Here is a 23,686-nt window from a genome sequence, read left to right on the forward strand (position 1 = left end):
TGGGGTAATAAACTCGTCCTCTGCTGGCTTACAGTAGATAGGTCTCGTTTTTTTCTTTGTTTCTACTCTTGGATGTCCCAGAAACTTCTGGACAAACAGTAGGGTGATATGGGCTCAGCGGGGCTCCAGACACGCATGTACATTATAAAGACTCTCACTGAAGATCACGGATACATCGGGACTTCTGCTGGATCTCTCACACACAAGCTTATTCAACATTCACAGGAATCTTCCGCATTTCACTAAAGTTAAGCTGTACTATGATCTGTAACATACTGACAAACACCACAAACCATAATATACTAATCCCCCTGTTTGCTAAAAAAAAAGGGGGGGGGGGGGGTTGGAACCTGTATGGTAACAGTCCGAGGGGAAACCTTGCGATCTCTCTTATGAAGCCCATATGGAAGTGACTTAAACTGCAATTCATCGACTGGCCGCTAGAGACTCCAAAAGCGAGTCAATTCCGATAGACCACCATGTTAAAAATGGCCAACTTTACAGTAGAAAATAATATGTTTAAAGTACAAAAAGTGTTTTTGGTCTGTATAGCTAATTTTGCCCTTCATGACAACAGTGAGGGTGTGAATTTTTTTGTAACTCATCTGTTTAAATTATATTAAGCATTAAAGTTCTGCATAATTAAGGGCGACTTGAGTGACGGTTGAACACTAGAATCGAACTAGACGGGCGTGGTTTCAGCTACCAGCCCCCTCAGCTTCACCCACGTCCCGCCTCTTTACCCATTTCAGGTTTTCCGCGAGTGATGCGTGGTGACGCGCGGCCAAGATGGCAACGGCAGGCACCGCCTACTTTAAGCTTCAAAAACGATCTTCACAAACCAATGGGTGACGTCACGGACACTACGTCCATTTTTTTACAGTCTTATGTAACACTTTCCATTATTGCACAATTAGCGCAATTTGAAGTAGCGATTTGAAAACGCGGCCAATGGAAACACAGCAATTTCACATAATCTTCCATATATATAGCAAAAAAGTTTTTATGCACGGTGAGGTGCTTTTTAGTGCAATGAAATCAGTTTTTCCGGATTTACAGGTCACCTGACATGCGTAAAAATCATTTTTTTATTATGATGTGGTATGTTTGTTTGGAGGACAAGACAGAGAAGGTGTGGGGAACAAAAATATGTTTCAGTCGCATACCATTGCTTAATGGAAATGTTGTCATTTGGCAAAAGTTTTTTTGTCGACATTTAGAAAATAAAGCATAAGTTTGTAATTGAAACACAGCTATGTCTGTTTGGTCACTGTTAAATGCTCACCATAATCAAATCTTAATCTAAACCATCTTGCCAATTACGCATTAATTCACTGAGTTTGATTGACAGGCGAAGTAGAGAGAAAAATATTCAGTGCTTCGGGTTACAGCAGGGGTTTCCAAACTGTGGGTCGGGTCTCACAACGAGATAAAATGAGTTGTGCAAAGTCACCTGGGTGAATGACACAAAAAGAGTGTATTCCAATTAATGATTAGCAATTACAAAGATTTTGATATTTATGTAATAATGCATTTAGGTATTGCAATAAAACTTATATTTTATTCATTCATCAAAAAGATGTATTTTCACCACATTTCCATTAAAAAATAAAGTTTTGGGCACCCCTGCCTTATAGCGAGAGCCCTGATGGTATGTGCACACACAAACTCACACACCATCCATTGAGGCTGTCCATAATTCCTGATAAAACAGTGACCGCTGTGAGCTTTGAGGGGACTCGACTGTGTATCACACACAAAATCTGTTACAGGTCACATAAGCACCATTTTATAACTGATGAAGTGTCCTTCAGATGACCTGCCTCAACACACAAACACTCATTTATCTCTCACTCCTGTGGTTTCTGATAATAAGCATCATGTATTTTCGCTGTGGTGTTTGTTTTTTTTCGCATTCGGATCATCTCGTGCAGCTCCACGCGGGTACCACAATGTCACCGAGCTGGAATAAATTGGTGCCATCTCAAAACTGGAAATGGTTTGTGTGTGTGTGTGTGTGTGTGAGAGAGAGAGAGAGAGAGAGAGAGGAGAAGAAGCCAATGAGATGCTGGAACCCACTTCATGTCTGAGCCATTTCATCCAAAAAGCCAAATATAAGACATTTCTGCAGATTTTTCATTAAAGTAATAAGATTTAGATTTTGGAGATTTTTATAATGAGAATTCGGCAGGAGGGAAGTGCATAACTGTCATGAAATGTTAAAATGCAAAAGTAAACTAATATTACAAACCAATACAATTACCTTTATAATATTTTGGAGTAATGTTACTTATTAAAAATAAGGTTGTAAACAATAACATACATATGCAGGTTTTTACACAAACTTCTATCTTTGGGTAAATGGCACAACACTTCAAAGTATTTGCAATTAAAAGTCTATAAAAATTCTAAAATTCTTCCGCTGGTGTTATCAAATAATTTAAACCGTCCGCTCACTTCATTTCACATACAAACACAGTCATCATGTTTTTTCTGACACGCTGAGTTGTTACTTTTTACAGCAAGAGCCACAATCTGTGTGTAAATGATCTTCTTCAAATAAAGTGCGGTGTTGAGATGAAGGCATCTGCTCTGACAGATGATAGTCCTGGGGATCCAGTCTTATTGTTTGACATTACTGTAGCTGCTTTGTTCAAAAAACATGTTCTTACAGGAGCTGGTCGACATTAAGTTTTTACACTGATCTGAGAGCAGCTGTTTGCTGTTGGATGCGCAAGCTTCAAAAGTATCGGTCCATCAAGAACTACTATGATTCTTTGATTGATGTGCCTTCAAATATGATAATATTTGGAGTGCTGTCCGAGGGGAGAGTATATACATAGACTTCTTCGCACTGATTGGTCGGATTACATGACCATGCTTCTCCCAAAGTTTGTTAAATAAAGTTTGCGAGTTTAATGAGGCACTTGAATTTTTGTGTAAAATATGGATAGCCAGACCTAACAGCTCTGTAGACTATTCTGAAGAAGATTGGGGTGCTGTATGTATTATGAATGGTGTGTACACATCCGTGTTCACATCCTCCCATCACTTTTAGGCTCTACACAGATGGCATCTCTCAGGGAGATGAAAGCAAAATAGACACATTATCCAAGAGAGCTCATGTGAGATCGCTTATTCCAGAAGTCCCACAGTGGCCCACTGGTGTGAAACTTCTCCTTTTAGGCTATGTTTACATGACCACAATTTAGTAAAAATCTGTACAGCTATTTCTTTGCGTTTTTGAAAATTTCACGTGCACATGTCAGGCCAGTTGTAGATGCTACTTTGTAAAAAATAAACACTCCACATCTGCGCACAACATGCGCATTCTTTTACAGAGCGATCAAGATGACGATTTCATTGATCAGTTTTGTTTAGATGGACGATGAGGTCGGTTTTTTACTGTGACCGTGTAATTAAACAACCCTGGACTGTAAAGAAGCAAACTTTTGTAAACTTTGTTGAAGCGTTAATGACCTCAGTATCTTGGGCAGCACAAAACAATGCAGTAGACCAATGGTTTCCAACCCCAGGTCCTTGCACAGGGGGTGCAAGATCCGTTATGCTTTGAGCTCAAATAAAGATACATAAAATGTTCCACTAATAATTTTATTTAAAAACTTTTATTTTTATGCCAAGATAGTCATAAGATAATTATTTCAATTTTGCCCACTCCATCCCAACGTGCTTGTCAATGTAGTGGCAAGATAGATCAGCTCAGACATCGTATATGTACTTGGGGGGGGGCCAAGGAAAAAAGGTTGGGCGCATCTTCTGTAGGCCATCACTGTTGTTTTGGGTTATACTCACTTATGCCTATAGACCAGTGGCAGCTCGTGACTGCACTTCCGAGGATGCGCTAATTCAAAATAAGTGTTCGGAGTGTCATGTGTGTGGTTCCCTTTTCCAAAATATGTGTCATGCATGTGGAGAGATCCTGTGTGCATCACATGTTTTGTCAAAATAAGTGCCTGCTGCACACGCGTCAAAACCGTTTATGATAAAAGAGACGCTCACGTTCCCTAAATACACGCAACACACTCCCTTAAGATTACGCATGAGATTGTGCATGTATATGGCACACGCGAGCGTCTCCTTTCAAGTTCAAGGCAGCAGGCACTTATTTTGGCATGACACGTGATGCACACACGATCTCTCAAAGTGCAGAACACATATTTTGAAATGACGAACCACGCACATGACAAGCTACATACATTTTGTGATGAACTTCGCATCGTGCGCTTCAAAAAAAAGAAGTCACCAGCCGCCACTGCTATAGACTGATTTAACACATGCGCATGATGTCACTGTTATCACAGATTCATGTTTTCGTTGTGTAGACATCGATTTTTAAAACTTGCACTTTAAAAACCGTCTTCAGTGTTCGAATTCGGGGGGTGGGGTGGTCCCACACCTTTTATAAGCATTGTGGGACCCTCTGTAAAACACAAAAATAACAATTAGGGTGGTCCCCTGGTTTTTATTCAAATTAAAATACTACAGCAGCTGCGCTGCCACAAAGCGATACTGTCCATTATTTATCCCAATTTCACAAAAAACGAATCTGAAAGACTTCTGTCTGAAATTAAGTTTATTTAACTAGTGCGGAGAGGTGTCTGTATATAGCAGTCCCTCACCTCTGTCCAGTTTTGCAGCATCCCTCCTTCACCCCAACGCCTCACTCTTAGCTAGTTCATCTATCCCAGTTAAAGAGCGGGGAGTACTGTGGGTTCAGGCTAAAATCCCAAGCTCAGAGCCCTCCCTTCGGACAGCACACCAAATATGCATGTTATATATACATGTTAATGCGAACTCGTAAAATAAATATAAAGTCTCAAGTGCGCCTTACGCTGTTTTCTGGAGGAGTAGACAGATTGTTAGATTTAGATTTGGTGTTGGGTTAGGGGCTTTTAAAAAATTCTTCTCCAACTATTATTTTACACTAATTTGAGGGGTGGTTAAAATGGGTAGGGTTTGAGTTCAGGGTAATTTATGGTTTCTTTGATTAAAACGTTGATCCAGGATCACAACTTACTTTGTGAAATCACAGCGACCCTATAAAGACAAGGGGGAGGGGGCTTAGTTAGTGGACCCCCATAATCTTTGACATAATTCAAACATACCCATCTTCAAGAGTTTTTAGGACTCCAGAATGTTGTTGCCATGTCAACATACAACCAAAACGCAAAAAAAGAATTCCCGCTTATGGTTGAAAAACATTGTCGTGTGAACGGCCCATAAAGTGTTACTAAACCCTGCTTGACTACATCAACAATACAGTCCATGATCTCTTTTCACTTCCCATGTGGAGCTCTTGAATCCCTTCTGGACAGATCATTAATTAATCAGGCAAGAGTCTAGAGCGTCAAGTGACATCTTTAGATTTAGAGATGAACAATGTGCAGCTCGTTGTTAAAGTAGGTTAATCCTGATCCTTTACATCTGTCTCTCTCTGCCTGTTGAATGGAAGTGAGACAGCTATAGAACAACAGCACAGAAATCTATTTTTCTTAATGCAAACGCTAATCTGTGCTACCAATTAATCTGTGACAGACCAGGACTTTCATTGTCCCGGGATCCAGCCCTAACAATAGAGATTTGTTTGGTGTGATTAAGATGCCATGTGGATCTTTCTCCGTACCCGAATCACTCTTCCAAATGATTGGCGGACTTAATTAAGAACCGGGTTTGTCTTTTCTCTTGCTTCGCATGAATGAGGGAGTAATGGGCAACGAAGATAGAGTGAGTAAAACGGGAATGTAGATTTCACTTCCAAAACATAACCCACTTTCTGCCTGAGTGTGTAATAATGGGTTGTCTGGGGAATGAAACAATAAACCAGTGCGGGATGTGGGAGGGAACAGAGTTGGTTATTTCGGTTGGGATCGCTAAAGATACATCCGGAACCAAAAGACTGGGGGTCCGTCCTGGGTTCGACCCACTGATTCCACATCAGCATCCAGGCCTGACAGACCCTCTGGGAAGATGATGTTACTGCACAAAACCTTTATTTTCTAGCTGTGGATGCTCAGCGATGTAAAAATAGTGCCAAAAAGCATCTGAAGTGGGAGGACTGTAGAGAGAAATGAACTGTACTTTCTTTTTCTTCTTTTTCTGCTTCTCTTCTTTGAAGACATCTCCCCAGCGCCTCTACCTCCTACTTTCCCTGCACTACCTGTACTCTTCCCAACATGTGGTTGCATTAAACCTACATGAGCACCAAAGTGCTCAGGTTCAATAATAGTGTGAGGTTGAAAGAATGCTGCCAGTCAGAACATCAAACACAGTGATGTCAATCAATCCAGACTTCTCTCTAAACCTGAGAATCCCTTTGGATTTACCTTTACTAACATTACTCACATTAGGTTGACTAGAGTATGTCACAAAAGGTCAATCATTCCTCTAGAGTAGACAAAAGAAAATACTAAACACAGTCATTTAATTTTAGATTCAGTTCATTTGCTAAGGTGGGCACATTTTCACGAATTCTGCAATGTTTTGCAATGTATGGAGGGATGCTTAAAATCCTTCAGTTTCAGGAAGTGAGGATGGGTCTGCTGTTGGCTTTTTATGTAACAGGACTTATGATTTCACCTGGGCTGATCGGTGCTTAATGAGGCAATGACTTTGGAGGCATGAAGGCAGATCACAGAAACGCATTTAGACAGCCTTCATAGGCAGCGTAATGAAATTCAGTTTGAACAATAAACAGAGCAATACTAAATTCTCACTAGAAATGCAATCGAAAAAGTTAAGATGTGACTTTATTTAAAGGGACACCAGGCAATGTTTTTGTGTTAATTAATCATCATTGTAAGTTGGTATATGGTTTAATGACTCATTACAGGGCGAATGAAGACTCTCACCCGCCCCTACTGCCTGTAGGAAGAATATCCCGCTTGCAAGTTCGGTGTAAACGACCTGTGTCCTTCAGTCTCACAAAGTCTCAGACATCGCGAGAAGCAGGATCAGTGCACGGCAAGCATCCCCAGCACAGAGACAGGCTAACGAAAACCCGGCTAGCGATTGTTGCAAGCACGTGTATAATGGCAGAGCCTGGAAATAAGCTGCGAAAACCCTTAATGGAAGTTGCAAAGAAAAGGAAAATAGCTTCAGACCGAGTGAGGGCTCGCACACGTATCAACATTGGTCAAGCTTTTTCAAAATAACGAGAGCTAAAGACAGAGAAGGCTCGCAAGACCTTGAATTCTTGTTTTTGTGCTTGTAAGTAACACTTTGATTTTTTATTTTGTGCATGGTTGTACATTCGTTATTATCTGTAAATGTCTCATACGCTGATCAGCTGGGTTGCTCGTGGCGAGGGACGACAGTTTGTTTTTACGACAGTGTGTTCGAAAGCATTTACTACCAGACACTAGGGGGAGCTTCGTAGAGAAAAAAACACTTGCCTTGTGTCGCTTTTTTAAACTAAATTTGTGCTCCAGCTGCTTCTTGGCCGTTATGTTATTTTTTCGAATCGCATTCCCCACGTGGGACAGGACAATGAAGGTTTCTCAGGAGACAGGAAGTAATGCAAACATTGGATTCGGACGTGCCTTGATGCCTGGATGCCTGTAGGCAGCATTTTAGAGCTTTCGAAACAGGTGTAAGCCAATCTTGCATGAAGGACTTGATCCATGTTTAGAGACCACAGTGTCATTGTCATAATGATTCAGAAATGGGTAATGATCGTATAAAAATTATAATGTATATTACACATTATTGCAGGGCAGATGACTTCTGATGCCTATGTAATTTTTAAGTGGTTATCAGGCCGATTGGGGTCACAAATCTCATTGTTATTTCACTCATAACATCATCTGTGATCCACTGACTGTATCCTCAACACAAGCCCCAGACATGAAGAGGAGGGGTGAGAGATCATGAGATCACATGTCTATGTTAGTTAAAAAAACTAACTAGGGTTTAAAAAATAGCAACTATGAAGATGCTAAAGTGATTTTAGCATGTAGCTAAGTAGTTTTAGGTGTGTATTTCAGGGCATTGCTATGACAAAAACAGCATTTTTTTCAAATCAATATTTGAAGAGTTTGGTTCCAAAACGAAATAAATCCATTTTTACAAACTTCAGTAAAAACGTGTTTTCTATACCAAGAAAGTGACAAGATGAAAACCACTACTTTTTTGTTACAAACTTTCACATAGCATCTTTAGGTTATAAAAACATAAAAAATTCAAATCCATAACTTGATTTTCAAAGATGTATTATAAAACTGATTTTTTTTTCCACAAAATGCAATATATCCATGACAAGATTTTTTCCAAAATGCTATAAATCTGTTGATTAAATCTATAAATTTGCATTAATCTTTCCCATTTTACATTCATTCAGTTGACTAGTGGTATAAACTGATTAAAAAACTAAACATTAATGTCATTAATCAAAACACTTACTTTGTCATATTAAGTACACTTTCATTGCTGCGTTCAACTTGACGTCGTCGCTTAACATTTTTCATAGCGATCAGCTGTAAAATGTTTTGGTCCTGCTCATTTTTCGTTGACTTTGAGTAAAATAATGGAAAATTTTTCATAAGATCCACTGGGATCAATGTGTTAGCATGACAGAAGCTTGACGCTGTCGGGAGAACAAGCACCCGTCTCCCGAGTGCCTCTCGCGTAAATTATTACATGTAGATGGCTAACGTTTCTTTCCCGTTACAGAAAACCATCACAGGTTTATCAATGCTATTTAAGAATTATTTTGTTTTTGTTTGTTTGTTAATCACGAAGTAAAAAGTAGATGAGGAAAACTAGGATTCTGTGTATTTAACGCACCACCATTGTTTGTTTACATTGCGTGGAATGGTGCGCTGTAATTTGTGGAGCGGATTTATTGCATTCTGTAAAAAAGGAGGAGTGTCGTTTATAGCGTTTTGGGAAAAAAGGGAGAAAAGATGACAGAATAACACGGCGGATATCGGATTTTGCGTAAAATTAAGAATTTACTTTTAAATACTGACCTAATATAATACTGATTTTGGCAGTAACTCATTTTTTTTAAATGGCGTTTATTGCGTTTTGGAACCAAACTCTTCATATATTTTATGTTACTTTAAAGGTGCCATTTTTGTGATCCCATTTTACAAACTTTAGTTAGTGTGTAATGTTGCTGTTAGAGCATAAATAATACCTGCAAAAGCTCAAAAATACTAAGCTTAAAGTTCAATGCCCAGTGATATATTTTCTTTAACTGAATTCGCTTTTCAAGGACTACAGAGAACGGCCAGTTTGGACTACAGCCCTCTTCTTCCCAGGTATATGACCAGGCACGTGCACAGATAGGGCTCAACCTGTGCAGAACACATGCCCTTTTTGTCCTTACACTCCGAAGTGCCCTTTTTTGGAGGTGTTTTATAATTTTTTTTAATATACAAATTAATGCTATTGTTAAACATTTACGTCTGTCTGTGTGTTTTACAAATATATTTATCAAATAAAATTATTAAAAAACTAAATATTTTTGGATCCGCTCAAACTGTCTGTCAAACCTCTTAACTCCGCCCCCTGAGTGCAGCGAGCTGAAGTTCCACAGCAGTCAGAGGCAGCTGAACGTCTTGCAACGGTAAATAAGTATCTTGTTGTATGAGTACAATGCTGTCTCATTACGAAAGAAACACTAGTATGTATATAACGGCGCATGTTTTATAAATTTGAGCAGAGCCGATTTATCCATAGACGGGATTGGTCGAGTGGGCAATCAGGGGGCACTAAGGGCTCCAAACTCAGCAAGGGCTGGCGCAAAATGCGACCAAATTGAGTTTTTGACAAAGCGCGAGCAGTTTTTAAACAAGTGTTCACCCATGTGAAGGGCACCCGTGACAACAATACGGAATGCACGGTCGGGTTTTTACCGCTTTTTTGCATGACGCGTCTCAATCGTTAAACTAAAGTCAACACACCTCACGCGAGAAGACGCATCCGCGCGGGTAAATGTCTAGCCTACATTAACACCAAAAACATATCAGATTAGAAAGGTCTTAGACATCAGATGCCCAGTTGGGAAAACTGGATAGAGACGAAAAACGTGTAAAGGATACAAGTATGTACATTATATTGCCCTGTCACTCATAACAGTATGCAATCTGGATATAACTTATTGTATATGCATGTATCTTATGCCTTGAATTAGTCAAGGGAGTTGTATGATTATTTGGTTCATAACTTTTTATTCTGAAATCAACTGCATAGAGTTAAGTCTACTTAGTATTTAGTATATTTTTTTAGTAATGCAGTTATTTGCACCTTCAAAAGACCAAGGTTCCTGGTCCTCAGCACAGTTTTTGCCAGGTAGGCAGAGATACATGTTGAATATGCTAATGGTATGGCTATAGTATAATCTCATATTTTGATCTGTAATATCCTATTTCCCCCTCTTCTCAATCACATACATAAACATGTTAACCAAATAATAAAAATTAGCTTATAAAACCAAACAGAATACCTTTTTTTCTTCAAACATATTTTTATGTAACTGTATGTATGTAAGCAGAGGAAAAAATAAAAATTAATATATTCTACAATTAAATAAGAGCGAGTACACACGAGCACTTCACAAACACATGACTACAAATAGCCCTAATACAGACAAACAACCAGGATGTAAATTGTTAAAGCCAACTTACAAGGGCAGATATCCTTTGCACTGTATAATGCCAAGCTATCGTAAAATGTCATTTTTCTTCAATTAATAGTGAATAAATATAAAGCTATTAAGATGATTATTAAGTGATATTTATTTGGAGGGGGTGCCCTTTTTCAGTTTCAGCACATGCCCCTCAAAAGGTCTGTGCACGGCCCTGTATATGACAACAATATTCTGAGTTTTTGACTAACCTCTGCCTACATAAATAGGGCAAAAAAGGGTGTGACGATGTTGCGCTTCCACAGAGAAGAGGAGAAATATTGTTAGTGGAGTGTTTTTGGCGCCATGACCTCGAGACGCTGTTATTTTCATCCCGGAGTCAATCCCCTTTGTTTGGCCTTTGCTGAGGACAATTTCCTCAATCTGGCATGACCTTTCTGGACAATATCTGTTTAATCTGCTATCGAACCAAAACTGGACCACAACACAATTAGAACTCGTTACATATTTCAAATAGAGGGGCCATTCATTGCAAACATGTGAAAATATAGCTCATTGAAATCTGTCTACCCTTGGTATGTCAGAAGGGGATCTTATTATAATAACACCACCCCTTAATCTGCACTTTCCAACCACTACACTGCCATTTAGTACAGAGATCAACTCATTTGCATTTTAAAGGACACAGCCAAAACAGCACATTTTTGCTCACACATACAAAGTGGCAATTTTAACATGCTATAATAAATTATATATATATGGTACTTCACATATATACTCTGAAAACACCAAATATTTATTTTACATCTTAAAATGTAAAATGTCATGTGAAATGTCCCATTTAACTTAATAAATGCAATTCAATTTGTTTTTATAAGTTATCTCAACTTATCACACGTCTAAACTTAAAATAGTAGGTCTAATTGACTTGCAAAACCAAGTTTTAACTTCATGCTGCATTATTTTTATAGTGTAGTTGGTGCCAAGGTGTTTATTAGCCTGTTGCTATGCCATTATTATGGTGTTCTGGATAATTGTTCAGACATTGGTATTTAGTAGCAAGGTCCCCTGAGTGGTTGTGAGTTCATTACTATGTGGCTGCTGGGATGTTCTGGGTAGTTGCCAAAATAACCCACCCTTACTTCTGTACAGTAGCATATGGCAGGCAAAAACTGTCAGACGTTTGGTCCTGTCAATTATTATATAAACAGTCGCTCTATCTGTCATTTATCATTAATTCCATTAACACTAGATGGGCAGATATACGGTTTAACACGGCTCACACATTTTTATCTAAATGAAATCAGCTTGTAACCGTTCTGTGTTTCTCATGTTGAAATCTACACTCATATTACCTGTATGCTAAGAAATAATGAAACTGGAAATGTTAAAAGTCTCCCGCTGCTGAAACATATTGTTCTGGCGACAGAATAGTGAAAAGGAAATGCAGCTGTGGGGTCTAAGCACCGGATGACAGTGGATCTGACGCACCATCTGTCCTGTAATGGCTGCTGGGAGCGGTACGAGCAACAAGCCACTGACAGCACCTGAAGGAGAGCGCTATCCCATGATGTCTTATGGGTGAGCAGCACAGCACAGGGATGTAATGATCTCTGCTTATATATAGGGGACAGGTACATGATAAAATATCAACACAAGAGGAGATGGTCATCACGATAGTAAAAGAGGAATGTTGAGAATCCTGATAACAACATGAGAAACCTGGTATGAAACTAATATAGTAACCACATGGATCACAAACAGAAAGTTAGAAGAAATACCTTCCTCATTTAAACAATCGCACAGTCCACACTTACTGTATAAAAAGAAAGGTGCTTCACAATGCCATAGAAGAACCATTTTCTCAAAAAGCATCTATACGACTTTAAACCATTAAGCTGTGTACAGTATAATGTGGCGATGAGATGACTAAGAGTCCAACTCTTTGAAAGTCTCAAAAGACTGTAAATCAAGTGTACCGAGTGTCAGAGGATGAATCTGTCAGCACTTGCCCTCTGCTGCCCTCCTTTATAATATAACCACCTACCCGTGCTCTTTTCTGCTGACTCTGGTGGGCTGTCGGGGTTTCAGGACATTGCTCAAACCCATTTCTATCTAATCTTTCTCTTCGATGCCTCCTGGGGCTTTTTCTATTCGGTGTCATGCAAAAAAAAGATGAAAGTGATGAAAGATTTTCGAAGACCCCTGGACTGCCTACTTTCGCTGTTCAAAACTATGAAATGACAAATTTAAGTCTGAGATGTGGTAACTAAAACATGGCAAACAAATCAAAACTTAACATTTTTAATATAACCACGCTTTGCCTGGATTCGGGTTGCAAAATTCTGAATATTTTCAAGACTGCAAACTTTCTATGGGAATAAACAGGAATTAAACTGATAATTAAAAAAAGTTGCCTAAAACAGGGAACTTAAATGTAGTTTAAGTGATCTATGGTATTATAGTTTAACTAGCAATTACCAAAATGTGTTTATACAGTAACTAGCTAGATAGCCGGTAAATCAGATATTTAAATGTAAGCTAGCACTATTATAATAACTATGTTTATTATGCTTTTGTGTTACTCCGTAAAAGAATCAATAAAAGTTCTACTTACAATTAAATCAGTCAAGATGTCATGTTTAAAATCCAAATTTTCAAAATTTCAAAATAATTCCTGTTAAGTTTCCAATTTGGAATATTTTTCAAAATATTTCCAAATTAAGTTCCCATGGAAAGTTACAGGAAATTTACCAGAAACTTTCCGCCCCTTATCAATCGTAACCTGGATTGTTGTACACATTCTCTCAGACAGTTTCCTGAAGTGAATTCTGGGAAGTTTTTTAAATATTATGGAAGGAGTTGGCTTATATGCTAGGCACTATCAATCTAAAGACAAACCAGACGTGCTATTCACGTGTAGTTGAAAGCTTCATTCGCGCATAAAATTCTAGTCATTCGAGACATTAATGTGTAAATCCGCGTCATCTTGTAATTACGTTACTACTAGAGGAAGCTCCTGATTGGTTAAGGCGGCGTGAATATCCGCCTGCGGCAACACTCAATTCGCCCGCAGGACGCCTACACTGTAAAAAATACTTTGCTGCCTTAAAGTTTTTTGTTAAATCAACTCAGATTTACAAGTCCTGTCAACAGAGAGTCAACTTAATTTTATAAGCTATAACAACTCACTTGTAGTTATGACAACTCATCTCTAGTCAAGATAAATAATAATAAGTTGAAAGGACTTGTACATCCAAGATGATTCAACAAAAATTTTTAAGGCAGCAAAGTATTTTTTACAGTGAACAGTGTATTCGCATCTTTGCATTGACTTAACGTGTAAATCACTCGCGCTTGCCACCTCTTCCGCCTCTGGTGTGAATGCACAGTCAGGGCTTAAACAAAATACCGTACGTTAAGATCTTGATTTAAAGTCCCTCTGTAGTCAATCATTTTATCACCAATTATGAGTTTAGGATCATCCAAGTTTGATTTCAAACATTATTCCGCATCTTTGACAGTACTCAATCAATATTGAAGATATCAAGATTATATTTTCACAAACTTTCTTTACAAGATGTAAGAGGATTTTGTGCAAAAAAGTAAATGACAAAATAATGACTTCAGCTGGGTTTTCACAGGCAGAGTCACATATATGTCCAACATTGGCTTGTCCAAAAACCTTGTAACTCCAGCTAAGCTTGCTTTTGTTAAAATGTTAATAATATAATGACTAATGCAAGTGTCTGACCATGTCTAAACCCACAATATAATCTTCAAAAATGTATATTTATTTAGCAAGGTTGAAATCACTTCTTTTAGTGTTAGCTAAAACCCAGCTGCATATACCAGAGAAATATTTTTTGTCAGTTTAGAAATAACAGCATATGGTGTGTTTTTCTACTGTAAATGTCAACGCCGGCAGTGAGAAAGAACAACAGGCAGCACTAAAACAAGATCTTCAAACTCTCAAGCCTACAGTGGAGATGAACTTTGTGAAACTCTGTCATCATACTGTACTCATTGCTATTTAGAAGACAAACAAGCTATATTCCAATATTTGATTTATTTGCATTTTTATAGACATATTATTTCAGTTTTGAATGATATGAGTTATTAAATGATAGAAATTTTTAATGTGGGCTGAATTGCTTAACACCACTGACACTGTCTCCAGTTGCACCATCGACACTGCAATATGCGCGTCTGCAACAGTCACAGAACATTTATTTAATTAAAAGAAAAAATATTTCAGATGCCTTTGTCAGTGTTACACTACAAAGGAATGGTTTCAAAAGGCAGAGGGAACCACGCTAATATTTTACCTTGTGAAAAAAAAGACATGGTGGTACAAATTAAAGAGAGGATTTTTATAACATGCTCTCTTCACAAGAGTACGGTGGCCTCGGGGTGCAAAAATAAATTACAATGGTAAATTACTTATTTACAAGATTAAAAACAAATTTACAACTTTTTAAACAAATTTATAATTTTTTTAACAAATTTACAAGTTTTTTTTTAACAAATTTACAAGTTTTTTTAACACATTTACAATGAGTGAATAAATGTACAAGTTTTCTAAACAAATTTACAATGATTGAACAAATTTACAAGTTTTTTAAACAAATTTACATGTTTTTTAACATATTTACAATGAGTGAACAAATGTACATGTTTTTTAACAAATTTACAATGAGTGAACAAATTTACACGTTTTTTTAAAAATTTACAAGTGTTCAAACAAATTTACAATGAGCGAACAAAATTACAAGTTTTAAAACAAATTTACGTTTATTACGGAAAGGGTAGGTACAATACGCTGACGTCACGCATCTGAGCCTCCGGTGGAAGGAAACCCGGAAGTATCGCCGTGAATCACATGAGAGTTGTGAATGCGATGTTGTGTATTAGGCTGTACATAATATTAACGGAAAGAGAGTGATAATATATAACCTTTCATCGCTTCCGAAGTGACTAAAAGGGATATTGGACCTTATTTTCAGGTAAGTGAAATAGTTTTAGTTAGCTAACGTTAGCTGTCCAAGTTGCACACGTTTTGGATGGCAGTTATCAAAATAATTCACTGACTTTCTCATTAGATTACAGACAACACGAGAGGGTGCTTCAAACTTTTTAATCAGGACTGCATTGTTTGTTCGCTCCCGGGGTTACATAGACTGAAACGAGGAAGTGTGACGAGTTTGTTTACATGGTGCTGGAAACTTCAACCCAGGAGGACACTTCAAAGGAATCAAGGGTGCGTTAACTTGTTCGATTATATAATCTGAATAATCTTTAAAAGATTAGGATTTTATGTAGTGACTAATGAGACGATTTGTTAAAATTACCTATATTTATACTATAAATTATATTTTCATTTAATCATTTAAACCTCTCTGAGTGTGACAGTATTGTAATGTTTTATCATATTACAAAAACTCTAATGTTGCCTAAGCAAACTGTCATTTATGTCAGATAGATAGATAGATAGATAGATAGATAGATAGATAGATAGATAGATAGATAGATAGATAGATAGATAGATAGATAGACTGCCAAGACTGAAATCATGATTATGTTAATTTCCAGTGTCTGTGATATTGAAACACTAAAGGAAGAAGAGGAGGACCACCATTCGTTTCCTGAGCAGAAAAAAAAATAAGCATGTAATTCATTGATGAAAATTAGAACAAATAAATCTCATGACTTCATTGATCTTTCTTTTTTTACATGTAATTTTCTCCTCTTTCTCAATACACAGATCTAACAGTGGTTCTGGGGCATTGCAAGACTATGGTTACCTGGAAACATCTCCTATTATGGAAGATTATCGCAACATTTGTGTCTTGGATCATTTTTTCTTGTTTCTCTGCCACAGATTTAGCTGTAAGGTTTAAAGGTCCCGTTTATCCTGATCCCATTTTTTAAACTTTAGTTGGTGTGTAATGTTGCTGTTAGAGCATAAATAATATCTGTAAAATTATAAAGCTCAAAATTCTATACCAAGCGATATATTTTCTTTAATAGAATTTCCCTTTCAAAGCCTATAGCAAACGGCCAGTTTGGACTACAGCCCTCTACTTCTCGATTGAATGACATCCAAAGAAGAGTTTTTTACTAACCTCTGCCCACTGGAATATGTCAGTCGCCAGCTAAGCTCAAGTGGCTCTACTAAGCTGCTGTTGAATCATAGCACACTAAACAAACTACATAATCAGAACTCGATAGGTATTTCTGAAGGAGGGACTTTATAGAACAAGGAAGACATCAGCTCGTTTTTAGTAAAGTAAAAACAGCGCTGGAGAGTATGTGAAAAATATTGTCTTTTTTTACACACAAAACATGAACACACGCTATATTGCACACCATAAACACAATCATAGTTTGTGTTAAATACTCTCATTCTCACGGCACCCATTCACTGCAGAGGATCCCATTGTAAGCAATGTAATGCTTAATTTCTCCAAATCTGTTCCAGTGAAAAAACAAACCATCTATATCTTGGGTGAAAAATTACTTTAATCCCAAAAACAAACGTTTTTCATTTAAATGTTTTTACTTTGCTTTATTGTTACAATTTGTACAGTAGATAGAAAATATACATTGGAACAAATGTATATACAGTGGTGTGAAAAGGTGTTAGCCCCCATCCAGATTTCCCATGTTATTATTGCATATTTGTCACACTTTAATGTTTCAGATCATCAAACAAATTCAAATATTAGTCAAAAAATAAAACCCAAGTGAACACAACATGCATTTTTTAAATGAAGGTTTTTATTATTAAGGGAAAAAATCAAAACTACATGGCCCTGTGTAAAAAAGTGTGTTAGTACCCACTGGCTTTTAATGTAAATATGTTTGGTTCTAAAAATGTACATATATATTTTTTCATACTTGAGACAATATACATTGAAGTTCATTTATAAATAAAACTATATTTTGAACAATGAGTGAAATTAAGTTTCTTTAATGTAGAAATGAGTTGTTCTAAAACTGTACAGTTATTTACTTAACACGTATCTAATGTGTGCATTGCATGTCTGTTAGAAGTGTGTGTGCTATTCCTGGGTTTATAAGCATGTGTTAAGCAGCCAGTAGTTAAAAAAACGAGTCCAACTTAATTTTTACTGACTTCCATTTCTCTAAATATACTATTTGGAGGGTTTAGCCTCCGCCCACATCTCCATCAAAGTAAATGCGTTCCAGGTGGATTCGGAAGTCAGTTCTGGTTTTGACAAAAAAAATCACACCATGTTATCCCTGTGATTCCTCTGATAGTGTCCTCCTGGGTTGGAGTTTACAGCACCATGTAAACAAACTCGTCACACTTCCTCGTTTCAGTCTATGTAACCCCGGGAGCGAACGAACAATGCAGTCCAAAAAGTTTGAAGCACCCTCTCGTGTTGTCTGTAATCTAATGAGAAAGTCAGTGAATTATTTTGATAACTGCCATCCAAAACGTGTGCAACTTGGAAAGCTAGCTTTAGCTAACTAAAACTATTTCACTTACCTGAAAATAAGGTCCAATATCCCTTTTAGTCACTTCGGAAGCGATGAAAGGTTATATATTATCACTCTCTTTCCGTTAATATTATGTACAGCCTAATACACAACATCGCATTCACAACTCTCATGTGATTCACGGCGATACTTCCGGGTTTCCTCCCACCGGAGGCTCAGATGCGTGACGTCAGCGTATTGTACCTACCCTTTCCGTAATAAACGTAAATTTGTTTTAAAACTTGTAATTTTGTTCGCTCATTGTAAATTTGTTTGAACACTTGTAAATTTTTAAAAAAACGTGTAAATTTGTTCACTCATTGTAAATTTGTTAAAAAACATGTACATTTGTTCACTCATTGTAAATATGTTAAAAAACATGTAAATTTGTTTAAAAAACTTGTAAATTTGTTCAATCATTGTAAATTTGTTTAGAAAACTTGTACATTTATTCACTCATTGTAAATGTGTTTAAAAAACTTGTAAATTTGTTAAAAAAAACTTGTAAATTTGTTAAAAAAACTTGTAAATTTGTTTTTAATATTGTAAATAAGTAATTTACCATTGTAATTTATTTTTGCCTTTCCAGGCCACGGTACAAGAGATGTGCACCATCACGCAACTACAGTATTTTCCTCGAGTTGCCATCCCACAGGCACACAAGAAAAGCAAAGTAGAAGTTAATTCCTCTTTGAGTCATCAGCAAAGTCAAGCAGCATTTATCATATTGCAATATACATCGTTTGAAAAAAAGCCCGATGCATTGCAGTGTCAACTCCCCCAATATTGTGCACCCCTTCCGTGTCATTTCATTTTTAAAGCTCACTCATTTACTGCAGCGAGGGACCCGATCTGTAACCTATCTCACCCTGCTACTGACGGTGCGCGAACAAACAGGCGCGGGCGCGCGCGCGAACACACACTGAAAAGAACTTGTGCTCCTCTCACGTTTGACAGTATGGGAGATTTTAAAGACAACATCACAACACGTTGCAACAAATCCATGGTAAAATAGCTTACATGCATTCTGACTAAAACTAATAGAAGTGAACTCTACACGACGGATGTGTTAAAAACAACACACTAAATGCGTTATCCCAAAATGGACACATATATCCGTGAGTTATTAATGGAACCACACGTTTGTGTTACTTTTAACACAACTTGTGTTATCACTTTTATTTATTTTAACACAAAATCAACACAAAATGACAATGTGTTGAATAGCATAACACAAAAAATGAGTAAAAAAAATTAACGTATCCCTTTAAGAATATCATCTAAATTTACTAAGTTTAATTACATTTCTTAAAGAAATATCTTTATATTCTGTATACGCATTTATCAGACGACTAATGTTGAAGCTAATACGGGGATTCAAAATCCACTGGTGTAGCTCCAGTCATCCCAAATTTCATTTATCCAGTATAACACTTTCCCATTGAGTCTGAGCTATATTGAAATCATAACAGACATGAATTTATATCAAGAAAGACATTTTCAAGTTGTAACTGACAGGAATAAAGCATAATAAATAAATACATTTGATATATACGAAACTTTCTGTATGCGATCATCAGCTTATAAAGTAACACATTACGTTTCTATTTCACCCTGTTTTTTATCTGACAGACTTCTCATGTGAAAGAAATAGTTATCAGTTTACACATGTATAATACATTTAAATATAAAGAATTGTTCTTTAAATAATTTTCAAACCCGTATCAATATTTGAAAGCTCCAATTTTACATTTATCTAAACTCGTTTATAATATAACGATAAAACATTAAAAACGAGAACTCTCGTGTTGTTTTCGTAAATAATGCTCATGATGAATGTAAACTTGTTTTAAACTTCTCGAGCTCATCAGATGAAAGTGGTTTGGTTTGCTATGTGTGTCAAAGACGCGCGCACAGTGATTTGTGTTGTTACCTGTTGGCCCGTCCAGACTGTCAGCGCAGCTCCTGGCCGTGAGAAACAGCAGAAAGACGAACACTTTCATGTTTAGTCCGCAAGGTAAAGCAGCTGAAATATACTACAGTAAGTGTGGTAAATATCCCGCTACCGCGCGACTGACTTTCATCCAGACACGCGCAGCGCAGACCTCAGATCAGCCCGCTGACGTCAAGACAAACTATTAAACCCCCCCACAACTCCGCATTTTAACCCCTACTACAGATACAGAGATCACACACATATACAGTGTTAGGTGTTCAGAGAAAGAGCTGCAGCGCCACCCCGCGGCCGGACAGTAAACAACAGCACATCATGCACGCGTATGAAGCTTCATTTCCGCAGGAATACATCATCATCTGACTGAATACAGTGGGAAATTATTTTTAATATCAACATGAAAGCGGTTTCTGCGGTGTTGTAAACATTTTGTCAATGAATCGATTCATCTTGTTTATTAAAATTAATCTATATACAAATGCTGCTAAACAAGAAAGTAGAGTGCTTTAAGGCTTTTGTGATAGCAGACTGGTAAACAGTTAAATACTAAAAACCCTGCTAAAATAATAGAAACCATCACAGGCATTCTAATGGATTTAATGGTTATAATGGGATTTGTATAGGTTTTACTGCAAGCTATAATGGTCTCTGATGGTCTCTACTGGTAATATAGCTCAATTGGCATTAGAAGTGCAAAACGTCATGGGTTCGATTCCCAAGAAATACACAGAGTGATGAAAATGTATAGCTTGTAATGCACCTCAAGTTTTTTGGGGGTAAAATTTTCACCTTTAAATGTCAATCTATTGGTGGGGTGTTATCTGGTGGATTGGACCAATATAACACCATTAAAGGGGACATATCATGAAAATCTGCTATAACTGAGTCCCCAGTGCTTCTGCCTACCTAGAAAATGTGATAAAGATCAACCCAGTAGTTTTGGTAAACCATTCTCTGCAAGCATGTGAGAATAGGGCATTGAGATTTGCCCTCCCCCCTTGTGATGTCAGAAGGGGATAATACCACCCCTTAATCTGCGCTTTTCAACCTCGGCACTGCCGTTTTTTTAGAGATCAGCGTATTTGCATTTTAATGGACACACCCAAAAATGGCACATTTTTGCTCATACCTACAAAGTGGCACTTTTAACATGTAATAATAAATTATCTGTGGGGTATTTTGAGCTAAAACTTCACATACGTACTCTGGGGACACCAAAGATTTACTTGACATCTTAAACAGGTCTTATGAAATAAAACCTATTTTAACATGACTCAAAACAGAAACAGGAATTTTGTAAATGTTTTGTAAGTTATGTATTTGTTTCATTTTATTTTATTTATTCATTTTCTTGTTAAACATGACACAGTTAATGTCTGCAGACACATTATATTTTGTAAACACTACTTGTACTCAGACCACAAGTTTACACAAAGTGCTATTATTTGGCAACTGTAAGCAGAAGCCTCGATGTTTTGTTAATGGTCCGGCTGTGTTTCGAGGATCTGCAGTCTGCTGATTTAAGGATTCTGTATATTCATCAGTGAATGATATGAGACACAGTCATCATCAGAATTCAGTGATAAAACTATTCACTAAAACCATGCTTGTCTCTAACTGTTGTGTCAAGCAGATACTCAGTCTTACCCCTGTACTGTAAATCTATGTAAATATCCATCTACTGTAGCTGGTTTATTTCCAGGTCTGCTCAAACATACATGCTGTGAGTAAACCAGAATCCAGTCAAAGAGTTTGATTAACATGTTCAGGTGTAGGTGATTAGACTGAGAAGGGATTAGAGAAGTTAGATCTCTGGGAACAGGAGTGAGCATCCATTACATGGATCTTCATGCTGTGTTTGCTGAGACGTTCACTACTGTGGGTTGACTCATTATAGAAAAGTATATAAAGTCAGAATATGGGTAATTGTTATTCAATATTCATAAGCAACACATTAAGTGCTGTAGGATACATATACTTTGTGTTCTTGGTAAGGTAGACAAACAGTTTATGTACTTTATCTGCAGAAAGTGTCAAATGTATCAAAAAATTAGCATAACCAGGATGCCCATCTCAAGCAACTGTCAAATGTAGGCTGCGTCCGAAAACTTTGGAAGCTGACTTGTTGCCTCGCTGCCGCATGAGGCAAAGACTTCAGAGGCATGAAGGCAGCTTTTGGACACACTTCATAGGCAGCGTGTTTGAAATATAAACAGAGAGCGCCTTTGTCATAACTAATCACATATTTGAAATTCTCTCCACAATACTAATTTCTCGCTAGAAATGCAATTAAAAGGCGTAAAAAGTGAACATATACATTTATTTACGCTGAATTTGTGCTCCAGACATTTTCTTGTCCGCCAGCTTATTTTTTCAAACTCGACCAGTCTCGACCAATCACATTCCCCGCACGCACACGCATAGAATTGTGGGACAAGATCTCAGGAGTCAGGAAGTAAACTTAACATTGGATTTGGACATGCCTTGATGCCTTCCTGCCTTGGAATGCAGCCACAGAATGCAGAAATTTAGAGAACGCAGTCGTAGTTAGGGTGGCCATTCGTGTCAGGTTTTCAGGTTCAGTTTCAGAAAAGCAACCGTTACATTTCAAGGGAAGAATGAAACTACAATGATTGTATGTCTTAAAATAAATAAATCTTAATTTTCTAATGTATTTTAACTGAAAAGTGAGAACCTCGATGACGTATGCGGTCAACAACGCGACTTCCGGATAACGCACATGTATTGTGTAGTCAGAAACTGTGTAATCTTTACACAGTTTAGTTTAATAAGGAATGTCATACTCATAAAATGAAGTTTAATGGCTTACTTCAGTAATATGTAGGGCTGTAATAATTAATCGTACAAAAGCGTGTTTTCTCAATGAAAAGCCAGAAGGCGCTCTCGTGCAGAAACTCCCTTTGTGCCACAGAAGAAGTGTCTATAAGAATATTTGTATCACCATTCGTCAAATTGTTTCAGGTATTTTCATGATTATAAAGAATATTTTGAATGATTTTGTTTACCGAGTGTTGCTTTTCTAAATGCACGTTATAAGTAGGGCTGTCACTTTTCGTTCGAAAATCGATTGCACAATCGATCGGACCAACCAAAAAAGTTTCGAAAACGAAAATAGGCAATCGATTTTAACCAAATATGTTCACTATTAATTTTTAAAGAATTAAACAGTTAAAAATATAGATGTAACAAAAAACTCACAAACAAGCAGAAAAAGAAAATAAAGAATTCTGAAAGTGCATTAGTTGTGCGAAAGCTAAACAGAAAATACCTAGCAATTGTACGCACCTATAGTTTCATGCTTTCAATCGCTGCATCTAGTGTTTTGCAAAGAAAATGGAGGACAACATCAATAAGCCTGTGCAACACGAGAGAGCGTCGTAATTGTGACCTTACAGGAGATGATGAGTTATGACAAGGAGCCACCCTTGCGAGCTGACAGCGACCCGCTTTTGTGATGGAAGATTGGCAGTACGAAATACGCAGCTGGCAACGAAGTACCCGAGTTTCCCTGGGACATCAGTGCGGTCGGAGTGCGTCTTCTCAACAGATGGACATATAGTGAATGAAAAACGCTCTGCTCTTGACCCCTAAAATGT

General features: G+C 37.3%; 1 protein-coding gene and 1 long non-coding RNA gene across 6 annotated transcripts in view; one reads left to right on the forward strand and one right to left on the reverse strand.

The window, feature by feature from the left end:
- ptprua (protein tyrosine phosphatase receptor type Ua) overlaps positions 1-20,248 on the reverse strand; it is a 354,316-nt gene extending 334,068 nt beyond the window's left edge. For all 4 annotated transcript variants that reach the window (XM_073812654.1, XM_073812653.1, XM_065290946.2 and 1 more), the window contains exon 1: positions 20,049-20,248. In XM_073812654.1, coding sequence (XP_073668755.1) covers positions 20,049-20,118 — 70 coding nt within the window. In that variant the 5' untranslated portion in view covers positions 20,119-20,248. The remainder of the gene's footprint in view (positions 1-20,048) is intronic.
- LOC135779989 (uncharacterized) lies at positions 15,470-17,565 on the forward strand. 2 transcript variants are annotated; one of them, XR_010544922.2, is made up of 4 exons: positions 15,470-15,615; positions 15,712-15,869; positions 16,202-16,278; positions 16,374-17,565. It is a non-coding gene; the product is annotated as an uncharacterized lncRNA (long non-coding RNA). The 2 variants fall into 2 exon arrangements; XR_010544921.2 differs by lacking the exon at positions 16,202-16,278.
- Positions 20,249-23,686: the final 3,438 nt, after the last annotated feature.

Source organism: Paramisgurnus dabryanus, chromosome 19 (genome assembly GCF_030506205.2).
Source record: "Paramisgurnus dabryanus chromosome 19, PD_genome_1.1, whole genome shotgun sequence".
NCBI lineage: Eukaryota > Metazoa > Chordata > Actinopteri > Cypriniformes > Cobitidae > Paramisgurnus > Paramisgurnus dabryanus.